Source organism: Scatophagus argus, chromosome 6 (genome assembly GCF_020382885.2).
Source record: "Scatophagus argus isolate fScaArg1 chromosome 6, fScaArg1.pri, whole genome shotgun sequence".
NCBI lineage: Eukaryota > Metazoa > Chordata > Actinopteri > Scatophagidae > Scatophagus > Scatophagus argus.
Genome location: NC_058498.1, coordinates 5264268 through 5291230, shown reverse-complemented (window position 1 = coordinate 5291230; position 26963 = coordinate 5264268). Strand labels below are relative to the sequence as shown.

The 26963-nt window shown below is 41.1% G+C and overlaps 1 protein-coding gene across 6 annotated transcripts in view; it reads right to left on the bottom strand.

Moving 5' to 3' along the window:
* Positions 1-26963, bottom strand: part of ddah1 (dimethylarginine dimethylaminohydrolase 1) — a 71067-nt gene that overhangs the window by 4135 nt on the left and 39969 nt on the right. For 5 of the 6 annotated variants that reach the window (XM_046390885.1, XM_046390882.1, XM_046390881.1 and 2 more), the window contains 4 exons: positions 14899-14998; positions 12778-12851; positions 7670-7789; positions 1907-2050 (listed from right to left, as the gene is read on the bottom strand). In XM_046390885.1, coding sequence (XP_046246841.1) covers positions 1907-2050; positions 7670-7789; positions 12778-12851; positions 14899-14998 — 438 coding nt within the window. Of the gene's footprint in view, positions 1-1906; positions 2051-7669; positions 7790-12777; positions 12852-14898; positions 14999-22328; positions 22572-26963 lie in introns of those variants that run through there. The other variant, XM_046390886.1, reaches the window with a different exon arrangement.

Sequence of the window (26963 nt, the reverse complement as noted above, 5' to 3'; positions counted from 1 at the left end):
ATAAAAACCATCCTTGCTGTCTTAATGCTTATGTTATGTCTTGTGCCATTTATGCTTTCCACTTTCTTTCAGCTACCATTTCTTAAACATGGGTTGTGACCAAAAGTGTGTTCTAGGCCAATTTCTGGTGGGGTTGAACATTATAAAGGAAACTCGATCATGGAACAAACATACATTTCTCAAATTTTGCTCCAAATGGCCCGTTAAAAGGTGCTACCAAAGCAGGAAGCTTGAGTTACACAAATAGATTTTTATTATGCTCGAGCTGAATTCCCTCAGTTAATCTTCCTGGAAAAAACTCAACCTTTGCCATGGAAGTTAATCCAAAGACGCATAATTTTGTGAATTCTTCCTTCTAAAAATAGCCGGCAGAGGTTGGGGTTTTAACCACAGAGTACATTTTGAGGTCTGAACACTGTCTCTGCAGATTGCAGGGTGCTGAGTTCAATCCTGTGAGAATCCTTTTGACTTGTTGTGATGAGGAGTGACCCCAAAGCATCTAAATAACACTCCAGCCTTTCCAAATCCCAACAGACATAGTGAGATAATAACACATCATACACATCAGCACACCAGCGAGCTACTGGGGAAGATGCAAGTGTCATGAGGAAAAGTTGCTTCTTCACAGTGTTTGCAAGTAGGTCAACTGTATGTCTGAAAGAAAAGTAAGGATGGCTGTGGTTATATGTGTTCATGCAGTGATGGTGTATGCTGTGAGACACTGTTGGAGATTAGCTCTTCAGTACTTCTTCAAAATTAGTCTAGATTTAGAGGATTTCTTCTGGGATTTCCCTTGTGAGATTCTGAAATAGTAGCAACTTGGCAACCACAAGTATAAAAGGTATGTGTAGTCAGGGATGTATCTGTTAAAGTCCAGAGTGTGGGATTTAGTAGCATCTATGGCCAGTGTTTGGTTTGTTCATTCTGGGCTACTACAGAAACATGGAGGGCAACATGATGGACTCTGTGGACAAGCTTTCCTAACAGAGGCATGAGTTTGGAATTTTTCCCTATTTTGCAGTTAATAATATATAAATAGTTGCAAGTATAGAAAAGGAAATAAAGAGTAACAAGTAGTATGATTTTGTAATTTAGCTACTTATTAAATTATTTATGTAGTGCGTGTGATATTTTGGGCCGCTCAGGGGCACCGCAACAAGCTGTAAGACACCATGTTGATACATACTATCATACTATCATGTTACAAAGTTGAAATGGCAAAAAGTTTTTTACACATCATTAACATTCATTTGGATTGTGATTGTTTTCAGCTTACAAATTTACATCCAACATTCGCTTTCCTTTTAGCTCTGGTGTGGTCTCTGAGCGCCTGAGGAAAATCAGCTGCTAAATGCTCGGTGACCCCACCCCCCACCACACCCCACCCCACCCCACCCCACCCCCAACACTGATGAGAGTTGTAAAAGTTTCTCTAAACTTGAAAGGATGGGCAACTGCTTTCACATACACATTGTCACCGAATAGAGAAATACTGATTATAGCATCTTTAACATCCCTTATTTTGATTATTCTGAGAAAAAACAGAACCCAAGATTTTTTCTGGCTCCAAGACTGTTTTAGGAGTCATGTCCACAAAAGATCACTTCACATAAAACTACATGTTCCTTTGTCAAAAAAACCCACACAGCATTGGTTGCGGTTGACCTGCAGTGGCCTGTGTAAAAGAGCCAGAGACCACTTCAGCTAGTTGTTTGTCTCAGAGGTCTGGGCAGGATGGAGAGCAACAAAGACAAGTGCTCTTTAAATTTAAGCCACTAAACCAGTCTGACTGTCCTTAAGGTGTCTCTTCCTCCCAAACGTGTAACCTCATGACTGTAAATGAATGTGTGGGTGCATGAGGGAGACAAAGTAACTGTGTGTGGATGTGAAATGAGATGAGCATTACCTTTGCACTCTCAGGAAACTGCTCTGATGTGCAGTGCAGAAGCACATGCCCCTTGTTAGGCAGGTTCATGTAGACGCAGTTGGCAGCGAAGTCGTCAGGCACTGTCAGTTTGTCATAGCGATGGTCACTCATCTGCTGCATGATCTACACTCACAGATGAGAGAGAGAGAAAGAGAAACACAGGACATTTAGGTAACTAAACCACAAGCTGTGGGAGTCCACATGACTTTCAGAGAGACAGAGAGTTATTCAGATAATCAGACAGTTTGAGTCAGAAGCAAGGCCACAATACCAAAGGCAGAACCACATCTTTCTGCTGGCCAAACCGCTCTCGGGGCCTGGGGGGCCTTAATGGAGAACACAGGAGCAGACTGACATTCTTTCTCAGCAGATGTCATGTTATTTATGTAATCTGAAGGAGTTGAAGGTGGGACAGGCAGTGGGGGGGGAGGAGAGGACGAGAGGACGTCCATGTTGCCAAGTGAAAGTCGGGGCCAAAGGAGAGGCAGGTGCCTCTTAATGTTTATGAGCAGAACATCTGTGGACGGATACCTCAGAGATGAAACCAGGAGGGGAGGTGGAAAGAAACAAAAAACAAAACAAAAAACAAAAACCGAAGTGTTATGATACAGAAAAGGTATTTGCCAAAGTGAGATTTTCGCCACATACAGACATCTTGCGTTCCTTTTGCTTTGACGTTTATCTACTGTTCCTCTTCCTGTCATCTCTATGAGTTTGGTACGCTTGGTAACAATCAACAGTCGAAAAAAGGTCACTGTCAAGCGCTGACATGATGACAAAGGAAACGTAAATCCTGTAGATCAGACTATGTGAACGCACTTCACAAAACTCAAACCAAAATGTGCGACGTCTGCTTGACGCACACATCAGTGTGCGGGAGTGGCTGTGAGTGGATGTGATGACACAACTACAAACGTGGGAGAAAACCGTGTGGTTTGTGAGCACAATGGGCTTTGTGGCTAAAGATGTTTTCATAACACTTCCCACTGACTGGCTCTGCTGCAGCAGGGAGGACCTGGGCGTTTACTGAGACGGCAAAGACCCTTTTCTGCATGAGTTATACACAAAAATGGTTTACTTTGCATTATTTAACTTCCATAATAAGTTGAATACACCTTGTGCCCACAAAATAATGATTTATCAGGCAGCCATGTGACTATTGCCAGCTGTTCCAACCTAAATGTGCTGCTCTAAGTACTCTTTGGGCTCCCCTGGGAAAGTCTATTCAGCATACAGGAAGTGACACGTTTTATGTTACTGGCAGAAACAACAGTGCTTCGTTGAAATAAATAGAAAACAATTGTGTGGTTAGTATGAGCAGTAAATCCCATGATTAAATAGAAATCCCAAGAAAAAGTTGTCACAGGATTGGACTTGTTAAATGGAAGCAGTGATCTCTGGGGGGAAGCGCTGGGCTAAACCAACACAGTAATGAAAGTTTTGCACAAACCATATTAAAAAGAAAGGTTAGAAAAATGAAAGCCAATCGAGAAAGTCTAACTAATGTATAAATATATATTTATCTAACAGCCATAACTCAGTTTTGACCCATAAACAGTAAATTAACAGGACATGCAAATGACTGACAATGCAAAATAAATCAGATATAACTTTATAGGAGCTGACTTTGCAGGGCTGCAGGGTGGAGCATAAGCTGTGTATGTGTGTGTAACCAGACCAGACACATTCCCAGGTCACTTGTGGGTGTGTGAAAACACTGTCCATGTGCGTGACCGCCAGCACGGTCTCTCACACACAGGGGGATTAAGAGTGGTAGAGGGAAGAATAAACGTTGACTCCACCAAAAGATCACAGTCTGTGTCTCTAAAACATCTCGCTTACTCAATTAAAAAAAAAGGAGAAGGAAAACTACTCAGGGCCTTAGGAAAATGCCCTGCAGCAGAATTTCATTAAGCTTCGTGCAAAGTTCTGATTTACGAAATGCAATCAAATCCTTAGAATATTCACCTGACTGATAGAGCAGCTGGCTCTCTGTTCACCGTCAGGGTGGGACAATGTAAGCCAGGTTCTATTTAGGCCAGATTACTTGTTCATGTATTTTATTACGCTGAAGAAATCTTAATTTATTCTTAGCTTGGGGGAAAAAAATTGTGAAGGTTATCTTGGTTACTGGATGCTTTTAAGCATCTTACGTCTTCCATTAGACTTTCAGAAGCTTTTGCTAACATCAGTTAGTCTGCCTGACATCATTAATATGCCTCACGTTTGTGTGTCTTCTTCAAGTGCTTAAGCGCAAAAGAAAGAAAAATGTAGCGCTGCAGCTTCTACACAGTCATCTTGGCTTTCAACCAGATATACAGCAACTGCAAATCATCAACAGCTTACTTCTGGACAGTGGCTGAGGTCCAGTTAATTCACTAAGTGGTAACTGGGCAGCAGAATGTGCTCGGGCAGAGCTGCTAGAGCAAAATATTTACTGGAATAGGCAGTAAAATCCACCCCTCGGGCGATGACAATCTTGACCAGCTAACCAAAACACTGACAATTTACTGGACCTGATGCCATCTAATGTGGTCATCAGCGTAATCTGTATTTTGGCTCCTGGTATAAATGTGTATAATGCTCACTGTGGTATTCTTTCTCCAGTAGCCTTTTAAAGTTTTACAATACTTCTTTTCACTGATGAACAGCAGCAGCATGTACAAATCCTACTTGAGGCTGCTTCCAACTCCGGAGGGGAAATGAAAATGAAATTGCTTCCTGTTGATGTACAGTAAATGTTTGTTTGTTATGGCTTCTTGACACATACTTCACTCTGGAAATAATATTGGTCCATAGGGAGTGTTTATGGCCGCAAGCTCAGGCATTCAGTGGAAGATGACTGGGAAGGAAGGAAGGCGAGGAGAGAGGAGGGGAGGGTGCAGAACATTTCTGATTATACTGAGAGATCAACAGAATTCAGAAAAGTGTTCTTCAGTGAGTCACGTTTCTTTTTGTGGTTTCTTTATTCTTAACTTTATTCCTAAACAAGGAAACAATTCCGATTCCCCACACTGTAATGTATGATATGGTTAAAGCTCTGCTGCTGTCTGACTCTGCAGCTGACTCAGGGACTCGATGACATCACTGGCAAGGCAACCTAAAGCTCACATGCCATATATGGCCCCTCTTCCCGATATAATAACTCTGCAATGTTCTCATCCACGCTCGGGAAGACTCTAAGGATGTCTGCCGGTGAGTCGATCCACCATTTATGCTGAAACAGACTGAATTACCTCATTCGCTGTTGGTTGTGATGGCTGAATACCCATCCCACCACACAGCTGTATAAGAACAAAAATGCCATTATTTATACAGCATCTTTCAAAATAAAGCTACAAAATGCTTAACAGTATAAATAAGTATTAAACACAAATAAAATACAAAATATAAGATATAAAAAAAGAGAAAAGTGAGTTTTAAGAAGAGATTTGAAAGAGGTTACTGAGTTTGCCTGCCTGATCCTCCAAGCAGGCTCTTTGTTTAATTATTGTCTCAGGAAGACACAAGGCAACAGTTCACAGGCCCAAACCTGTGACGTAAAGATGTGTGATCAGCTGCCGCTCTCTGACCATGCAGCTGAGGCACTGAATGAATGAATGAATGAATGCTTCGGACTCATCAGTCAGAGAAAACACGATGCTCATGTTAGAGATACTCATAACCCAGCAGTTTATTTAACAAAAACCTACTTTAATCAAAAGTGGAGAATATGTTGCATTTTGGTAACTTGTGTATATGCAGGTTTGTGGTCAGGATTTGGTCATCGAACACAACCCATCCTGAATACAACCTTCACCGTGTTGTCACCTCATTATCTATAAAACTTAAGCGTGTAAACATCCTTGAGGTGAAGATCAAACCTCGACACTAGAGCATAATGACCTCATGAATCAAATGGGGCCGAGTAAAGGGCCGACTGGTGAGCTAGAGCGCTGCCCACCAGCCCGCTATTGGGAGGGGATAGTGTGTGTGTGTGTGTGTGTTTGTGTGTGTGTGAGAGAGAGCAGGGAGTGGGCGCTGCAGCCTCTGACAGCGGCTGTATTTCGGGATGATGACTTCATGAGTGAAGCTTGGCAGTGACAGCAGGGAGATGGATGATGAAATCCATCCCGTCAACATGTTTTCTCATCCCTGGGAGAGCTAAACACAGACAGGAGACTACCTCTGGTCCAAACATAAATACATTCTGAGCATCCAGACTTATTGTTAAAGAAATCCAAGATAAAGACCAAGCCAAACTGCAGAAGTTAACAGCAGATGTCAGTGGCACATACATACACACAGACCTTCTCCTGTCCTGTCCTCCCTACAGGCAAACTGAATTAGTTGGGCTCCAACTTTAAATTGTACAACGCGTCTTTGTCCGAGCGTACACAGACAGGAGGCCTGTTTGCCATAAGTGCTGCATCCACATCCAAAACAAGCACTCTGAATTCATTAAAAACAACATTCATGAGTGCTCACCCCCTCCTCACAAAGAGAACATTACCTAATTACAAATCCAGGGTTGTTAAAAGTCCTTTAAAACAGAAGCTAATTGCTGCAAGAGAGGGTGACGTAAGTCGTAATTAGAAAGCGAGCAGCCTGTCATTAAGTCTCGCTAACGGCCACTCCTCGCTCCAGTAGCTAATTACTGGGGTGATCAAACAGGCAGGAATCTTAATGAGTCGATGCTGTAATATAAAAATCAATTAGCGCCTCAGTTTGTGCATAGATTCTTGAGTTCTTGTGTACACTTCGGCAATGCAAACACGCTTACAAAAATCAACAAGTCTGACCTTGTGCTGCTCTCACAGTACTTTGCCTCATTAGGATGTGCTGTCGGATGGTCTGGTTTTAATTGCCCCTGAGATACAATGACTTTTACTTGACTTAAAGAATCCTTGCATAGGGCTGTGCCAGTAGGGGGGGTATCACATCAGGAGGTACGTCAAAAGCCCTACCAGCAAGGATGTGTCAAGGCCAAGGATATTATCCACTTGTGTGTAAGTCCTCATATTTGTATAATTAGGCATGCAGCATGTGTGTCTATGCTGTGCACGTATAAACAAATTCTACCGTATTTCAGTGTTATGCACTGATGTCTGGGATAATTCCATCAAAGGGATGGTTTAAGATTTATTACTCTCCCTCTGTGAAAATGACCAATCCGTCTCTGTCAGGGTGTAAACTGCCTCTTTGTCACATGGAGTCCCTCAGCATCCCCTGGGTTTATTTTTGTGAGTGCCATTGTTGCGACGGAGCTCGATCAATTCAGAAGCCTTTTATGCAGTAATGAGCTCAAGCTGTTTAATGGAAGTACAACACCTTCCTAATTGAAGCTTGAGAGTGAGTGCCAGGGGCGATCTCCTCAGATTAGCCGAGAATATGAATTAATGAGGAGGGATTAAGGTGACAGGTGGTTTCAGTGGGCTTGCTGCAGGAAACAGCAATCAAACTGTAAGTAAGGGAGTCTGCTCTGAATCAACAAGCGTGATGCCCTGTCTTGTAGTGTTATTCTTGCTCAATACTTTGCAGAATGGGAGAAAAAAAGGAGCAGTCTTGTTCATACCAACAGCATCGAGCTAAGGGTCAACCAAAGGATAAAAAAAAAGGAACCAGCTGCATCAATGTGCGTCACAGTTTCACAAACAATGCAACTACATTGATTCAGCGGTTTCCATGACTACAGCTGGAGCAAGCAAAGCAGTGGGATGAGGATTTTACAGCACGTACAACACACACACACACACTCCATACTTTGAGGGTTTTCTGTGCCGGTTCACTGGAGCCAATGACAATGAGGCCTGGTCCTCCCATACTGCAGAAACTTTTCAGGTGCAGCCCTTCCAGCACAGGCACAGTCGACACGGCGTAGTCCTGCAAAACACAAGCCAGTTTAGAGTAGCAAAAAATACATATGATGAGCTTCATGGAGATGGGACAGGGACAGGCACCATGAGCAGGAATCATGTTGGGTTAAAAGCAGGGCCTGCTGTTTCCGTAAAACTGCAGCTCTGTGTGGGTAGAGACACCTCTTACACACAACAAGCATCAAAAACAGATTTATATGCTGTTTAACCCTAATAAGACAATCGTCATAAAGATAGGATTGGAATGTACAGACGTGACAACTCGGTGAAAGTCCTCCTCTGTCAGAGACAAGACAGCATAAATGAAATGATACACTAGTTTGATAAAACATTCAAAGAGCATCGTAGTGGTTTCCTATAAAGTCATTAAAATTTTCCCAAAGTGGCGTTTAAAATTAAGTGGTGGTCAGCTCAGGGGCAGGAACAGCAGCAGCGTCTGAGAGATGATGTTAGTGAGCCCAGTGTTCATGAGGGTTTTACAGAGAAACTTGTAGGACCCTGAGTGGACTAGCTGAAAAACCTGAACATGGCTGCTGATTGGGGTTTTAGGCATTTTTTAAATCTTTAAACCCCCTACCCCCCAAACTTCACTTCAAATTTCTCTTGAATATCAAATGATCAACAATCAAAGTTAAAGCAAAAACTTAATTTGGTATAATTTTTTGAGCATGATAGTCAAAATATCAGCTAATATTCTTCATCAGGACTGTGTGGGGGTTTGGTTAGATCACATTCAGCTGACAGTAGCTTGGCAACGTGAGCAAACAACATCACAACCGTCATCAGATTTTGTTTTTGAGTCCGACTGGGGCAGGGGAACACATGACATCATGTTCTTCCACAGAACCCTGCCCATGTCAAACCGGGGGGGCGGGGGTGGGTTGTGGTGGGGCGGGGGTGGAGGACCAAGGACATCAGCACAGATACAGAAATCTCTCATGTGGAATGAACAAAGCTGCCAAAACTATGGCAGAAAAGTTTGTGTTCCCCGCTGCTCACAGCGAGAGGTCGATTAAAAAAATATTAGTTTTCAGGGTCCTTAAAGCTCTAAACTATTCAGACTGAGGATAAAAGCAGCATTCAGCCATCAACTACGTCCATGTTGATATATGGCCTATATTAGTGCAGAGTGGGATCATTTCTACAGAACTGTATGGGGGCCTATAGAGTTTTATTTATTTTTAGACTTTGACAGCTGATTTTGGACTGATCCCTTCATTAAAATGGCAGCTGAAACTTCTGCACAAATTAAAGCCTGGGGTTCATATTTAAAGAATTATAGCATAGCATACACTGCTGAAACAACATCATTTTACCCCTGACTTTGTTTTGATTTTGATTACCTGGAGTGGAAGAATTTTCCACTTTCAAGTTGACTGACTGAGCCTTTGATACATGAACTCACAGTGTATGACAGTTAGACATACTATAAACCTTCAGAGAATTGCAAAAGCCAGAGTTCAGTCCGACAAATTTGTGAACACTGAGGTGATACCGAGCTGTAATTTGAATTATGATAGGATATGAGACTTTAAGCTTGTTTTCCAAGGCCTTTCCTTCCTGATTCTATGTGAATTTATATGGCCATATAAATTTTGGTTTGGGCTTAAGAAAATAATTTCCAACCGACATCCATGTGTTTTTCTAATCACATAATATGTTTTGAATGGAGTTTTATAGCTCTTAGCTTCATAAAACCCTGTGAAGTATTGTGTACATTTTCCGTCGTTACGCTCCATTGTGACATTTTCCATTCAAGTATATGTTAACACTTTTCAGGTCAATATTTGTACTGCATCATTAGCCCAATTAAAGCACCATGATTCACTGAAATAGTTATTCTCACTGAATAACAGAACAGCACTTGGCAATTCATCACGTAAAAAACCTAAATTACCCCATCCTTGATGTTTGCCTGAACTCTTTTCTTGGCACTTGTTTAGACAACTGGGAATTATGTAATCTGAACTTTCTTCATTCCTTATCCATGAACAGGAAGTTTTGTTGCAGTTTAAAATTAGAAATACTAGTCATACTTTTCTCTCTGTCGAGATGAATCCATAAGGGAAAGACACAGTTGCTTTTCATTTGGCGCTGACATGTTGCCTTGTTGTGAGTGAAAAGACCCTACTGGTTAACCCAGAAGCAAATCAGACTGAGCTTCACTGTCCATGTTTGTGTCTTACTGGCACAAGTTAGAATCCAACACCTCTCAGCTGTAGATGAAAAGAAATTACTTGGCGTCGGTGTTACTTCTTCCCGAACAAACTCATTCAATCAACAGCACCATCTATTCTGACCCCTGCTAGGACCATAAAGCAAAAACGATCAACATCTGTAGGCATTTGCTGACTGCTAAACAAACCTGGCAACAAAATGATCGTTAATTTGATAATGAAAGGAAAAAACAGCAACGATACGAGGAATCAATCTGATAAAAAATGGAAAAAATAACAATGGACGCTCAAGCGATTTTTCCTAGTGTCATTTGCCAGAGACGCATCATTAAGTCCTGTCTTATCAAAGATAACAGAAAACACAGAGGAATCCATAATGAGAAGTTCAAATCAGATACAGATGGGTAGATGGAAGAACACCAATGAGGCCATTCAGGTTACCGTAATGTGTTGAACTCTTCACTCACCTCTGTGTCTTTTGATATGGTCTGTCTTACAGAAAACCCAGAACAAACACACATAAGTCTGCAGGATGAAACTGCTCCACTTTAAAATAACAGTAAACAGGACAGATAAAATCAGTCTGTATTTGTGATCCAAGCCAAGACCCTGTTTGTAGGCTGCATGCCTAAATCTTGCCAGTCTGCCTGAATCTGTTGTTTCAGCTATGTTTGGGATATTTTTCTGAATATTTCCTTTGGATGTGTGTGTCATATGCGGGCGGTGAATGCTGATTGAGCTCATTGTGGCTATCAAGATCAGGCCACAGCACACGGAAGTTAGTCAGACTGTCGGACTGGAGTACGAAAGGAAAATATGGTGAATTTATTTTGAGTGAAAAAAACACTGACGTCAACAGGGGTAGAAGAGAGACATATTTCAGGGTTATTTGCTTAGCAGTGTCTTTTCCTTCAAGATTGAGGCTGTGATCAGTATTTTTCTCATTGTCTAGTGTAAAGAGCAAAACCAACAATGTTTGCTTCTCAAAATCTATGATTTCCCTTGTCGACCCTATACTTTTTGAAAGAGGCCAAATCATTTCCTAAAATATCCTGGTATTGTAGTTTTTAGAAAATGTTATTTAATAGGAGTACTAAGTGCATTCAATTTCAGCGTATTCCCTGTTTGGAAACCTGCACAGCACTCGCTGTTTTATTTATTTATGTACTATTTTTTATTTTGAACAGGCAAACTTCAATGGTTAGTAGGACCAGTGCTTTCCCCTAATATCAAAATAATAAATGAATTCTATTTTACATAGACTTGGACACTGGAAGCTAACTAATGAAAGACTTAAAACCATCAAACGGACAACAAAGCAGCCAACAACCATATTTACTTACAAGGTAAAGCATAGAAAATGAGCTTTAAATGGCATTTTTTAACGTGAGAGCATTGATCGATGATGATGATGTGCTGTGAGTTGTTCATTCCAAACTCCATCTAGGCTTCATGGTTTTAATCACTCATATGACTCATCGTTGATAGATAAGAACTGTGAGAAATCTCTTTTTCCTATAGCCCCCCCCCCAAAGTCTGCCTCCAAATCACCCTTTAACTCAGTGTCATCAACTGCTTGTTTAATCACCGTGTACAGAAGTGCCACAAGTTTCCATCAATAGTTGATTAAAAATGCCTCAAAGCCAGCTGAGGCCTGGTCACGGGCTCTAATGACAAACTGACACTGGAGCTTTTTGCTGCTGCAAAGAATCAGTCAGTAATCTCAGAGTTCTCCATTTTGGCTAAATATTAATAAAAGTACGAATACTTCTTTAATTGTACTCTGCACAAGCATTTGTCTTTTTGGCTGTCCTCACTATTTTTTCAATATAACTTTAACCTCCAAAACTATTTCTTTTGTTCCCTGCATCAGCGATTCATGTTTATGTGCACTGTACAACACACAGTCCAGCACGGTCCTGACACTGACTGGAAGTCAGAAAACCACAGACAGCACAGAAACGTGAATGCAGAGAAGAAAGAAAAGAAGGCAGAGGTGGATGGATGGATGGATGGAGAATAGATGCTTTTTATTTTACCTGTATTTTCTTTACTGAGACTAACTCTCTCTATATAAAAAGGGTTAGAGAGGAGGGAGTGGCAGGAGACAGAGATGGATGGAGGAAGAAATTGAATCAGAGAGAAAGAGGGGGAGTAGAACAGAATGAAAAAAAACAAGATAAATGGAGTGATGATGCTGTTATCTTCCTGGTCTAAAGCTTTTATGACTGATAACATTTTTATTTCCTCCTTTCTTGTTTGTGATGTCTGATCACTCATGTTTAGGGACCATTTAGTAGACTTAAGATAAGAGTGGTGGTTCTCTATTGAATACATTCATCCATTCTCACACAGAAATGTGTCCAGAAAAGTACGCAGTTTGAATACATTTCTGTATTTTCATACTGATTAACAAAGTTTGCAAACATCCAAGTTATTTTACTTGCATTTGCATAAAAAACAAAACAAAAACCTTTTATTTTTTGATACTTAAAGCTGCTCTAATTTACATTTTAGGCAAGCAATGGGTCAAATGTGTAATAGAAATAATTTGCTTGTATTGACATCCTCAAAGAGAATTATAAGCCCACTCTCCTCAGCTCTGCGGAACTTCACAGCATTTTTCAGGTCATTATGTCGATTTTACAAACAGCAACATCTCACTGTTTCCACTTTTAGCTGCTGCAGACAGATATTTTTACAAAACAACCCTCTGCTCATTAACAAACCTTCCATTAAAAGTGGACAAGTAAACGTGTTCAGCATTCACTTCAGCATTAACTGTGATTCATTCACTTTTTACACCACTGAAACTCACCTTGAAAGCATCAGCAAGGATCTCTGCTCCTCTCTGATTGGTCCGAGTGGAAAGGCCCACAAAGAACTCGCGGCCTGAAGAAAGATGTGCAAAAGAAAAAAATATCACTTCATTGTGTTCATTTTAATTCAATGCAATACAAAACAATTTGATTTCTGCCTGTAGGGGCGCTCAAACGCAGCAGCTCACAACAGACACAGAAAGAAAAACACTGAGAATGACAAAACTGAAAACAACGAAAACGATCAAGTCTACACAGTTTAAGTCTGAAAACTCTGAGCTCCGGCAACATAGCAAGCCTGAGGAACCACAGGAGCTGAACACTGCACTCACCACAGTGTGTACTTTATGCATGCCTGTGAGAAAGGCCAACTGTGGTCAGTATGGTGGGGCACAGACAGACTGAGTCCTGAATGCCTGGAGAGGCTGCAGTAGCACACTGAGCTCCTAATGTAGCTGCTGAGCCTTTACAAAATGAGCCGTTAGCAGGGGCCCTGCCAACAGGAAATGTTTCTAGCCCTGCCATGTGAAACCGATTTCAGCTGGAAGGAACGAGATCACAAAGCCAGTGTCTAGAAACCCAATTAAGTGTACTATGCTTTTTTTTCTTGTGGCCTGCACAATGTAGAAGACACTGACCCGTATTTTAACTCACCACACGGCTGCAACAGAATGTACAGAAGATCTAATAAAAACCACCACGCTCTTGATTCTCTGCCCTCATCAATTTTATATTACCTGATGCCAGAGGAATAAGAGCCAAAATCTGATCATGCGGTATGGAAGTGGTTCCCAACATTTTCTGTAAGACGTACCCGCACAGTCCCGCCGGATGAACTCGAGTACCCCTTCATCAACACCACCAGTTACGTTCCAAACTTGTTCATTTCAATTAATTTCAAACAGGGTGCTATTTAAGTCTTGATCATACAAAAGTAAAACATTTCCATACTATTCAAGTGTCAGTGTTAAGTTCGGTTTGGTCAAGTTCGCATTTGTACTACAACCACTTGGACGGTTCAACCATTCAGTTTTCACACATTGTGATAGCTGAATATGCATTTGTTTGTAATCAGATCGATTACTTTCTTTGTTTTTCAAACTAGCATAGCTGCCCTACAGTCTCTCCATATACCCAACCTCGCAGTAGCAGAAGCACCCCCTTGGGTACAAGCACAGGTTTTACAGACTTAAGGTAAACATTTTGAATGACGTGTTGAATGACGTAAAACCATTCAAGCTTGTACAAAACTAATAGCTGTTTTGCTGTAAGCTGGTTGCTAATGTTCATTCATGTTCAGCACAAACTTTTTAGTGATGAAGTTTACAAGGATCAAGAATAAGAAATTCATCGATATGCTGTGTGATCAATCCAACACTTTAGTACTGAGGTGTAAACATTAATGTCTGCTACACTTTTCTTCCTCTGAAATACTAAACAAACATCTCTTCTTTTTGATTATATGTTATGATTAAGATTACGTGTATATCTAAACTACTGTGGAGAGCTTTTATTGTGTGAGTTTTTGTATTAATATACTCATGCTCTTATTTTTTCACTGTTGAAAGTTCTGGAACACTTTGGTCCATGTTAAATGATTTTAAATGAGTTGTATAAAGTGAAGCTTCAAACTGTTAAAACATTTTTAAAACAAATCTGACTTCTGGTTTAGGTCGTTAACGCAGTGCAGGAGGTGAATACCTGAGGGTGGATTTCATAACAATAACACAGCACAGCACACCACAGTGTTAATTTTTAAGCTGTCATGTATTCACCTTTGCACACAGAATGCCGGTACCTTTTATTCTGGTATCAACTAATGACTGGCACAACAAAGCAAACTTAAAGAATTCTTGAGTTTTGTAAAATTTTAGAGAAGTTGCATTGTAAGACAGACCTTGATTCTTCCCTCACCCTGGTAAAACTGAGCAGTGAAAGGCTTTTACATTTCATGAAACTATGTGAGGTACGTTGCATGGATTCATGGAAACTCCTGAGTAACAATGGCAGCCCTTTAAGGAAAGCTAAAAGTTTTTTGTAAATCGGCCAAACACGGATGGCCTCATGTTATAATAGTGTAGAAGTTTCTGGTGTTAAGTAACTCAAGGGACAGAGCTTACCTGTAAAAAGCACATCCCCTCCATCCAGTACGGCGTTCTCATCGGTCATTTCCACAATGTTCAGATTCAGATTCTTCAGGGCTTCTTTCATTGCCTCAGTCTGGAACAAACACAAAGACACAAACAGAAATCCACTTAAAGCATCTGCTGATATTTAGCAAAAGACTCCGCTGTAATGGCGTACAATAAGCCACACACATCAGTATTTCTTATTTTCAGGAATATTATGACATGGTCCATTTCTAATCAGACATCTGTAAAAAAGATAATGAAAATCATCAGAGGATTTTCACTGGATTGCTGTGAGCCAAAGTCATTCGCAGTATCCAGAATCCTGATATTGTGAGCAATCAAACAAATCTTTTCTCTCCAACAGATTGCAATGACATCATCCTAATGGCCCATGAAATGATGTAATTTTGGAGGAAGTATGTTAAAATTTTTACAAGGCGGGGGCTGTGGAAAATAGGTACACTGAAGGACCAACACACACTCTAAAAAAAGCTTCTTCCTGCTCTCATGTTCTGGGTCATCTTTCTTATATATTATATGGAGCGAAGTGAAAGGATGGCTACCACCTGAAGAACATTAGCATATATTATGAAATGTACACCCTGGTTGGAAATCCACATTTCACTAGAACAACCTCTCTGCTGAAATGGAAACCTAAGGAAAGAGCAGGTCCATTTCTGGCTGAACTTCGGCTGGTCTGGTCTCCTGTCTGACCGCCCAGAGTGATTTTACTGTCCTGTTTTTGGGGTTCCTACGGGGGTAGTTTCCAAGACCAGTCATGTTAGCGAGAGCATCAGTGTTTCCACAGACCGTATCTCACCATGACCTCAGCCTGTTCACTGTGCTTTTTGGCCCGCACAATGCTTCTGCTTCTGCTCATTTGCGGTGGGTCAAACCATGAGGTCATCCAGGTAGGCTGCCATGCACTTCCCAGATAGCACAAGTACTGCAAGCACACACATAAATACACAAATGTCCTTTCCTTACACCTACACACACATTCATATATGCATAAATACACATACAACTTTGCTGTACTTGCTAGTATATCAAGTGCAACTGGCTAAAACAGTCCTGCAATGAATCTGACCAAATTGTGGAGCTTCCTCTTAACTGCAGGCATTCTGCTCATCTTTCTGCTCCAGTAAACCACGCAAAACACAACGTCCCTCCAAGTAACTGGGTCCACAAATTTATTAGTGGTGTCTTAAAAGCTTTGGCTCAAGCACCGTGCAGCATATTAAATATAGGTAACAGTTAATCCTCCTGATTTTTTTTTGTTTGTGCAAAGCAAAAGCATCACCAAGACTCTCTTCTTTCCATTTAATTAGGTTTGCAGAAATGTTGGGCGAATAAAAGGTTGAGTTTGATTCTGAGGAAGTAAACAATCCGGATGGTTTAGAGAGAACTTTTGATGTTTGTTGTGTGTTATGTTGTTTTTGTGGAGTCCCGGCTCATCCTAGCTAAGTAACTCCTGCTTCATCACTGAGTCACATTCATCATTAGTGAGGAAAACCTCAGTCAGTTCAAATATTTTATGTATTAACGAAGGCCGTGTCTGCATGTCTGTGCCCATCAGCAAGGCCAGATTTGCACAACAAAGCTGGAGAGCGGGCATTGAATATTTAATACCCAGATCACACTGCGTACATAATTAAAAGCACCTTTCACAACAAGGCCACACACATTAAACACACACTGCACAGTGTCTCTACTAGCATTATCAGCCACTGCTTTTTCCTTTCTTCTTCCTCTATCTGTAGCACACAGGAGCCTCCACTATCACAGTGGTCGTCTGCCCAGGAATCTGCAGGACTGTATGAAGCAGCTCTTTACCTCATCCCTCTGGCATTTCCTCTGACATCACTGGAGGTGATGTGACCCAAAGGGTGTTTGGCCTCCCTGCACCATGTCAAACATAATGGATCCTATACATAGACAACAATCTGATATGTGCTGCCTTTGCTGGATGTGTGAGGGAGAAAAGCTGCCCCCCCTCACCCAAAAAAAAAAAAAAAAAAAAAAGACAGCGTAGCTTATGAGTTTGAAAGAGAGATTTAGAACATGGAAAATGAGGTAAGGACAAATGTTTGTGTTGAAAAAGAACTAGAACAAAATGAAGAAAAATGTTGGTGTTGATATTAATGAAAGAAGCTGTTGCACACTGAAACGAGGACTGAGTGTGCAGTGTGTGATGTAATGGTCTTGTGTATACTGATTCTGGGGATGTCAAACATACACCGGACTACACAAACATAAATTATGGACTTACTGAAATTTATTGTTAACTATAAGTAAATAAAGGCTGCTGCCCAAATTGTTCGATAAAAACTAGAATAATCACACAACTTCAAGATTTTCAAGCAAAAGTATCACTGAGCCAACATCAACTTCCAGTGAGTTAGACTTGCATTTTTACATCAGAGCCATGTGCTGGTCATTTAAGTCAGGCTACCTGTGGCTGAGAATGACGCACTCAGCCGTGTACTTGCACTGAATGACCAACTGCGACCCGGCTCTGACCCATACACAGATTCCAGATTTGGCTAAGGTTTGTGGGTGCAGACCTGAAGCAGCTGTTGAGAACCTGCGTAGCTTAGCAGCAGCCCAAAGTATAAAAAAGTATATTTGGGCCTGCGCTGAGATCAAAAATTGGACAGGCAAGCATCGGTTGTGCTGGATTTGCCTTACGTCATTTTACAAAAGAAATCAGCAAAAAAAACCCAAAACATTTTATCTTCAACATCCTGTCTTCCAACATACGCATTCAAATTCAGAAACAATTCAAAACGGATTCCAACTGAGCAGCATCAGGTTTTGCACAGGTTAAAAAGAAACTACACATGTTGCTACGTCTCACCCCCAAAACGAAGCCCTGTGGGTTTGAGGGCCTGGGAGTCATTGGAGTAAATCGTGTTTGTGCTGGATGTATTCATCCGAATACTACAGTGGGATGCATCTATTCAGCTACAATGCTTCCAAAGGCTGCGGAGCTTTAACAATTCTCAGCAGGCACCGAAAGCCAAGAAAACCCTCCCGACACCCTCACACCTCCACCCGCATGCATCCTTCCTGTTGTTTACATCATGTTTTGATATTACCTTCAGCATGTTGTCATAGAAACTGGGATTCACTGAAAAAGATAACAATGCTTGTGCATTGCTGGCAGGAGTTTACCTTTGTTCTAACATAACCTGCAACAATTGAGATCCTCAGCTATTATTTTTATGGTTAAACGCTTGCTTTTTTTTTATTCAGTTCAACTTTTCACTGGTGCTGCCTCTCATCAACAAATTCTCGCCCAAATAAAACTGCAGCTGAATGGAAGGATCTCACCACTCTCAAAATGCAAACAACAACAACAAAAAACAAACTCTATGCAGTTTGGGAAAGTCCCAGGAGAAGGGCATTTTTGAGATCTCAAAATTAGCATGTTTTTGCATCAGTGAGTATGACAAAGTGGTTCAGATGGTATATTTAGCTCACAATACCATTACATCAAACAGTATCTGAATCCCTTAACCCCATCTGTTGTATATACTGTACTGTATATGTGTATTTTTGTTTATATCCTCAATAATGAAGCCAGTGAATTTAACTAACATTTAAGTCTCGTGTTCTTCTTAAATCTATAGCTGTATCAGTCCAAAAAAATTACTAGTTTCCCATGTATTAGTTTATGCATTTTGGGGTTTGGCAAAGACTTCAGTGCTATAACAGTGCTCGGCGAAGCTCTGCTGGCTGCTACATAGTGGGAAAATAATTAGCATATCAGCTCAACACCTAAACAGCTCCCCAAAGATATGCTGCTAATTAGAGCAGATTACGCTTGAAGTTAATGTTCTGCAGTTTCCTCATGTGATTCATTCATTGCATTCATAGAGAATTAAATGCATCCACTGGGTAAAGCCTGTTAATCACTACGTTAGGTATGTCTTTGTCAGTACTTCTTCACATTGCTGGTTACTGTCAAACTGAAGGTCACTTTCTGTAGAAACACAACACAACAAATGGAAGAGTTCAAAACTTAGGCAAATTCACTTTCTTTTCAAGAACTGAAGAGGACTGACTTCTTGTCTGCACCTTACGTAAGGCTATCAGCTTCGCCTTTCCAGTCTTTGTGCTAATCTAAGCTAAGCTAACCACTTCTGGACTACAGATTCGTGTTTACATTGTAGACATGAGAGTGTCATCGATATTCTCATCCAACCCCACTCAAGAAAGTGAATAAGCAAAATATCAAACTATTCCTTTAACAGGTATAGACAATTTAAGTTTCATATGACCAAGCCGGTGGCTCTTTTTTGGACAGAATACCCTATCTTTAGTGGCTCCCTCCTCTCTGACCCTTTTTTCCTCTTCCTCCAGTACTTCACTGTCTTTCTTCGTCTCTCACATTCCCCCTTTTCTCTTTAGACCCTCGTGGCAGGGTCAAGAATGTTCCTACACTGGCTTCTCATGCAGAGTGGCCTATTATCTCTCACTGTGAGGGACATCCAATACCCCAACCAGCCTAGGTGCCAACTTACTTTGCCAGCACCTCCTCTCCCTCCCACCCTCTTGTGCTCCTCTCTTCTTCTCTCCTTTTTTTCACTCTGAGTGCTTGGCCAGGCGACATGCTGTTAGCCTGCACCCTGCTTTGAATGAAAAAGGCCTTTTAAAATTCATTAGGGGGCTGAAGGCTCTGAGATCCAGTCGGTCTGCCTGCCACATTCCTGCCGTTCCAGCACAGGACAGGGGAGACGGAGCAGAGAGAACAGTCTTTTATTTGGGGCTTTTCATGGACCCCTTCTCCCTTCTCTCGCCCCTGGTACCCGTGGATATCGCATTCTGCTAAAAAGGACCATCAGTCTGATAGAGCACGGTGCATTTGGAGAGGGAATAGAGTACACAACAATAGCATTCCTGAAGGTCATCCTAGCCTTCCTACACCAGGCAACAGAGTCCCACGCTCAGACATAATGGGGCTACAGCATTCCTCTACGCCTCACACGCAAAGTAGGTTAACCTCTCTAAACGACAGTTGTCATCTGCAGCTTGTGAATTTATGAAGTACATGAAACCAATGCCACAGTAATACCAGACAGTTTGGTTGGCTAAGACATCACATGATGAATTTGTCTGTTCTAAAAGTCAATTTAATGTGCGTGTGAGTTCAGTGTTCACACTTTTCCATCAACTCCTGAAGGAAATGTCTGGTTCTTTAGCTGCTAAATGCTACACTATGTTCACCATTTGGTCGCTAACTTTGTGCATCTGCCATTTCATGCTGAGCAGGTCTTATGAGAGCTTTTTTGTTATCAGTAAATTCAAAGCTTCTTTTGAAACCTGGAGGGACTCAAAAATACCAACAACTGGTCAAAGCTTGAAATCTACTGATTCAAAGAGCTGTGTGCAAAAATAAAGAAAAAAGTCACTTGCATGTATTGACATATGGGCACAAGTTGGGAACTTGTGCGTCATAGTTACAATTTGGCTAGACATCCAGGACACAGATGATGATTGTAACAAATAGCAGAGGCCTAATGCAGAGAAAAGTTCAAAGACCAGTGGAATACAGGATGGGAATAATGACTGCATTTCAGGGCAATCGACCTAGTGGAATTCAGCATAAATGCACAAATCTCATTAGCTATGCAAGAACCAGGTGGATAAGGCTATCTGAACCTTTCAGGTATTAAATCTCCAACATAATGGAAGAAACAGAGATGATTGCAATTAAATGGCACAATTACAGATTTGTAAAAGGTTTGCCATGAGCAACAGTTTACTGAGTGCTTCTTCAAAAAGTGTGCCTGAAGGCTTGATTAAATGGAAGCCGGAGGGAGAAAATCTACAGAAACTGTAATGGGATTCTGACAGGGCTATTGTCACATTTATACACCTCTTACACGGCACTGCATGCACACACAAAAACACACACGCACACACACTACACAAAAAAAAAGTGTGAAATTCTGTATGTTCTGATCGGAACTCAGTACTTAATGATTATTTTTCCAGTCTCCCTTGCAGGAACAGCATGCATAAACGATACACAAAGCTCTCATACAGGAGTCACACAGGTAGGTGCCTACATGGAAAAATTGGCCCAGTCTGATGCTGTCATGGTGGTCAAATGGTACATTCCTAAGGGGAACTAACTCCAAGGGTTAGCGCTGTCACAGCCTGTAACGAAAGTATGAAATGACAACAACTCATTTAGTAGCAGCCAAGAGAAAACAAACCCTCCACGGCCTGTCCTTGCGTTATCCAAACAAATCCTTAGTGTATGTTGGAACATACCTGTGGTTAACCAAGCCATGACATCCCCCAACCCTCACCCCTGCAATTCCCCCCATCAGCTTTAGGATTACATAAAGTTTGAGAAGTAGGTCAATGTGAAGGCGTGCACAGTTAACAGTAGCAGATCTGGAGACCCTTGCACCACATCCACCACAAGGATCTGGCAGTGCACCTCAGTAAAAGAGCTGTTTCAGCCAAACCTACTGCACTGTCAGACTGCCTTCATTTGGGGCTCCCAGGATATCAGGGCTCCAAGGAGGAAAATGCCACACTTTAGTCCTGCTTGGATGCATTCACAGCCGTCTGAATGTTGGGAGATAGAAGCACGGATTACACAAATCATTTGAAAAGAGAGTGAGAAACAAAGCAAAAGTGGAGGGCATTATGCCTCTGATTGTTAAATGGGATGTCTTCAGCTTTGTAAAAGTATATGGTGTGTGTGTGAGAGGTAATTGCATTTTGGAAAGTCTGCTGAAGCACTCGTATAATCCCGCATAAAAGTGTGGACGGTTCATTACACAGAAATAAAGCCTTCTCTGTAATTAGTTTTCTATTGATGCGCTAATGTCTTTTCATGATCCACTCCCTTTATTATTTTTAGATAGAAAACTGAAATTGAAAGAGAATACCAAAATTGTATCTCATCATGAATCTTTCAATGAACATGCGTCTCAGATTGGTTCCTAGACTGATGATAAAAAAAGAATATCTGCCAAAGAAAAGCCGGGGAATAAACTGTTGAATAAGGCTTGAAGAATCACTCTTAGATAACACTCTTAACCTCTGAGATCAGCAGTTATCAGCAAAGTGAGCCCTGCACTTTTTCAAGCAGGACAGCAAATACCATCGGGAACTGAATGTAACTGTCTAACATGTACGAATATATCACTAGAGAAAATGCAAAAAGGAAATGTGCAGAAATTTTATCATTAAAGACAGAGTGACAGACACAACATCTTGTACTGTAACACCTTGCTGGACACAATGCTCACTCACATAGTGAGACACCCAAGCAAAGCCGAGCCCTTCAAAACAGAAATATGAGTCTGTTTGACAAGTCCAAAGTCCGTCCCAGAGCAAATAAAGTGCTCTCTCCAATCAGCAGGGCTGTAAAGAATGTGTCTGCTCCCTACCTCTCACTGTGACGGCTCCACAAATACAGGAGAGCTGCAGGCTAGGAACTGCTGGAAAGCAGAGAGATGGAGGCTGTTGGTTAGGAATGGACGTGAGCCTCCGCCGTGGGGAAAAACAGAGGGGGCTTCAGTAAATACATCTCCACTTGGCACCGTCTCCTCCGTGTTTATTGGCTTTCACCCCCACATACTGGATCTCTATACCCAAACAAGGGGAAAAGCCAATAAACTCGCCTACCTCATGGAGACTTACAGTTTACCCTTCTATAGCTTCCCCAGGTCTGATAAAAACACTAATGATAATAATAATAATAATAATAATAATAATAATAATAATAATAATAATAATAATAATAATAATAATAATAATAATAATAATAACAACAATAATGTATTCATATCTAACATCATTACACTACGTAAAAATGTAGCTTAATTTATTAGACATTACATTTAGAACCAAGAATTCATGCTGAACTGCTGTTTTATTAAAGGAAAAATTTATTTGGTAACCTCTGCATGCACTGCTGCAATGCAGGCTGGTTGGACGTCAGCAATGGTTGTTTGTAGTCAAGACGAACTGCTTGCATGCCCTCCAGGTCGCTCTGCTCTATACCACCGACGACCAATGCTAATAAAATGCTTTTATGACCAAGATTTCCTGTGCTGTATGACATCAATTGGAAAAGAAGTGAAATATTCCAAAGATTGGGGGCATAACGTACGCACTATTAGTGCTAGTTCAGTTAAAGGTCGTTTCGCTCTCCTCCAACATTTTAAGAAGGGCTATAAAGCTCCTCTCTGATAAACTTAGGCTACACTTGAGCAATTTTACTTGATGCTATTATCCAAGGCAATAAAACACTAATAACACAATTAGGTAAAAAGTTATATTTCAACATTAGATCAAGGATGGAACAGTGAGTGTTGTCCATGCTGAGAACAACATACAGAGGACAGAGGCTGCATGGCCTGCTGCTTTCTTCTTCCTCTTTTTTTTTTTTTTTTTAAACTCAAAGGAAACCTGAGTGGGAAACCCTACTCGCTATCACCCTTGGCCTACCTGGGCTGACACACAGGACCACCCAGTTCTCCAGTAAAGGGTAATGAGGATGAAAGTTCAAGGTGAGCAGGCAGTGTATGTCAATCAATCCATGTGCTACAGTTTAAGTATAATGTCTCCGCGTGTGTGCTTAGTATCTAAAGAACAGTGCCAGCGGTTTTGCATATTTTAGTCCACTAGAAAAAAATCACATATGCATTCCAACAAAGCTGTTTGCAACCCATGCCATGCCAAAGCATTAAGCCACCCACTGTTTTCTAATCATTTCTGAACAATATGAAAATCCACAAGCAGAAACTGATTATATCATCATACAATCATAATAACGTAATGAGATTTAACCTTGTAAAATTACCAGTTTGTTTATTTATTTTCAGACTGTACAGAAATGAATGGATGCCAAAGGAAGACAGGAAAGACTCACAAATCGAAAGCTGTATCAGGCAGCCAAAATGGAGTATGCATGATGTCCTGGTTACCATAGACAACCCACAGACCTTACTGGTCTCACAGGAAGGACTTTCTACCAAAGACGTAGTCCCCGTGAAAATGTGTTCAGTGAATTATCCTGAACAGTGGGGACTCGGTCTCTGGAAAAACAAGCCAGAGCCCCACTAACATTCATTCCATCCAATGTATTATATTAGTGTGGTGACAGAAACCTCAGACTGGGATACCTGATGTGGCCAAATAAAACCTTTACTATCTGAAGGGCCGATGATAAGTCAATTCATTTATACAGCATATCTCAAAATCAAAATTCATTCATGAAGCTTTACCATCTGTACAACAAATTACATCCTCCCAATAAAAGAGGATGTCAGTAATTTGGGTGAAACCACCCTTTAAAAGAGCTAAGCAGTGATAGGGTCTGTTTATGGAACTGGAGTGGGCTGCCTGAAATTTCTAGAAGCTGTTGCTGAACAACAGCACTGAAAGACTCTCTGCTCTGAAAGACATTTGGAAACAGATGAACTGATGTAAGCTGGTAAAAGGCTTCACCAGAAATATGCCAGGGAGGTTTTGTGGAAGTACATATGGGTTAGGATTAAAAAGGGAATGAAAAACTGAATGGAAAATTGGAAAGCCTGACAACTGTCACCAGAAGTTATTTCCCATAACCTGTCAGGCTTTCCGAGCGCTGTGGTAAACCACCTCTTATTACCCCTACAGGATCAAAACTTGGCACCCGTCTCACGTGTACCAAAAGATGATTCAATTGAGATGATTTGAAAAGGAATCCCCATTGTGTTTGTTTTTGTTCCACAGGTTGAGGCCCCTGGAAAGCCAAAGTAAAAATACCCAGAGCTCCCACATATTAAAGCTGTTTCAACATTTGTGAGGCCCAAGGTGTGCCACAGAACGGAATGTCCAACCAAACACACTCTACGAAGGTTTGCCTGAATTTGTGTGACCCAGAGCCTGACCTACCACGGCCTTTTCCAGGGGAGAAGAAAGATATATTTGGCGCTTTGAGTGCAGTGCAAAGCAGGGAATACAGAGCTACAAGAGAGGTCGGAAAGGAGGCGGAGAGTTTTGGGTTGGTTATGTTAAGAAGAAGTTCTTGTTGAAGGCTTCCCCGGCTTTCTCTTTTCCCTCCCACTCAGGGAGTCCTCTTGGTATATGGTGCTAGATTGCTCAGAAAGAGGAACCCCTGGATAAAAGGTCAGGAAAGCCACACAGTGGTGTGTGTGTGTGTGTGTGTGTGTGTGTGGGAGGGGGGGGGGACTGAGATTTTAGACCCCACTGGAGAATAGGAGCATGCTCCATCAAAAATTCCTCACTGATACTGTTTTTGTTCATGCTTTAGATGTTCTGGATGATTGTGGAAAAAGCAAAGCGGATTTGGCTATGAGCTTGTATAACCATGGTGTCCACCCAGCTCTTGACACCACGCATACTGTCTCGATTTCAAAACCAAAAAAAAAATCTGTTTATAACTTTTCATATCTGCATTCTTTTCATTGCTGAGGTGTTCCAGCAGTTATTCCTCTTGCTCTGTTCACAATTCTAAAAACAGCATGGAAACACAGTTCGTTCTGCAGAAAGAAAACACCATCATACCGCACGGTTACACCCACGATTTCCAAAGAATGCAATGGATGTGTTCCCAAAGGGGAAAAAGCAGAGTTTGCCAGGCAAAGTACAGACTAACTGGCCATTATAAGGGATTTCCCAAAACAGCCATGTGAAGTTAGATGTATGGGAGGGGCTGGTATGGAAAAATGAGGAAAAGGACTATGTGTTTTAATCTTGAAAGGAAAAAAAAATAAAAAAAACAAGATGGGCCAAAAGGTTTCCCATAAATGTTAATGAAGGGCTTTCCCAGAAATTTTTTTTTCCTCCTTTCAGCATGAAACAAGAGGTCAGGTGCTAATGTTAACCAGCAGGGCTGAATCCAGGGATCTGACTTTAAAGTATAATAGAAGAAAACCATGTGTTATTAACCTTACTGCAGGGATTCAGCAAAGAGGTGGCCAACTTTGTATGATGATGTGTTAGAAGAACTGAGCAGGCCTCGTGCACAGAGAAGCACACAAATCTGAGAAAAGCCAAGATGGCTGAATCTGTTTTTACTTTTAGAAGCAGCATCACTTGCAAACAAGTAAAACTTTATTGTGTCAGGTATGTGTCCATGTATGCTGGCTCAACCACACTTTTACTGTGAATATTAACTGCATCACACAGCTGAGCAAGAACCATCTCGGAAACTGCACGGCTGAAGCATCAAATTCTTCGCGTTGTTTTGTTTTACGTCATAAAACTGTGGAGGTTAACTGCACACCTAAATAGAATAAAAAATAAAAACCCTTTCTTTTGTTTGTTTTGTTTTTTGACACACCACTTTTCCACCATCGTCTGTTCTGTTGCAGAATACAGAAGAGCTAAGAGTTCCTCAGAAGATGAAAATTATTCTGGTACTGTTGGTCAGAGTGAACACCAACTCTGCTGACAGCAGCATCAGTCCAGTTTAACCAACAAAGGGTGTTCTTCTGTTCATGAATATTTTAGCACTTAATTAGGGCTACTGTGAGAACTTTTTATTTACTTTGATAGTGGGACAATCTGCAAGGTTTATATTTCACTGATGGCAAATGTCAGGACAATAAAAGTGTTTTTAATGGAAAGTAAGCTTAGTAGTTATGTAATCGAAAGGTAGGATGTATTTCCCAACTACATGACCCGAGAACAAAAAACAGCACACACAAATGAAATTTGATTTTGCTTCTCTCAGTCAACAAAGCAGCAGGAGGTTCCATCTCGCAAATGTATAATGATGTTCATTTTAGTGGGAGGATTACAGTTAGTTACCTGTACTCATTTACTGTCTGTTCAGTTTTACTACAGTTGATACCATTTACGACTTTGCATCACTAATAGTTGCCTTAATTTCATCATTATAATACATGCCAAGATGGGCTGCTGGCCGTGTGTCAGTCTGCACTGGTCCAGCTTATTAGCACTTACTGATGTCTTCTTTGTAGGCTACAGCTGCCTGTGGAAGACTACAATGACTCACATTACATTTAACTTGATGGCTGATTGTTCACTTAAAGCAGCTATAATGGATT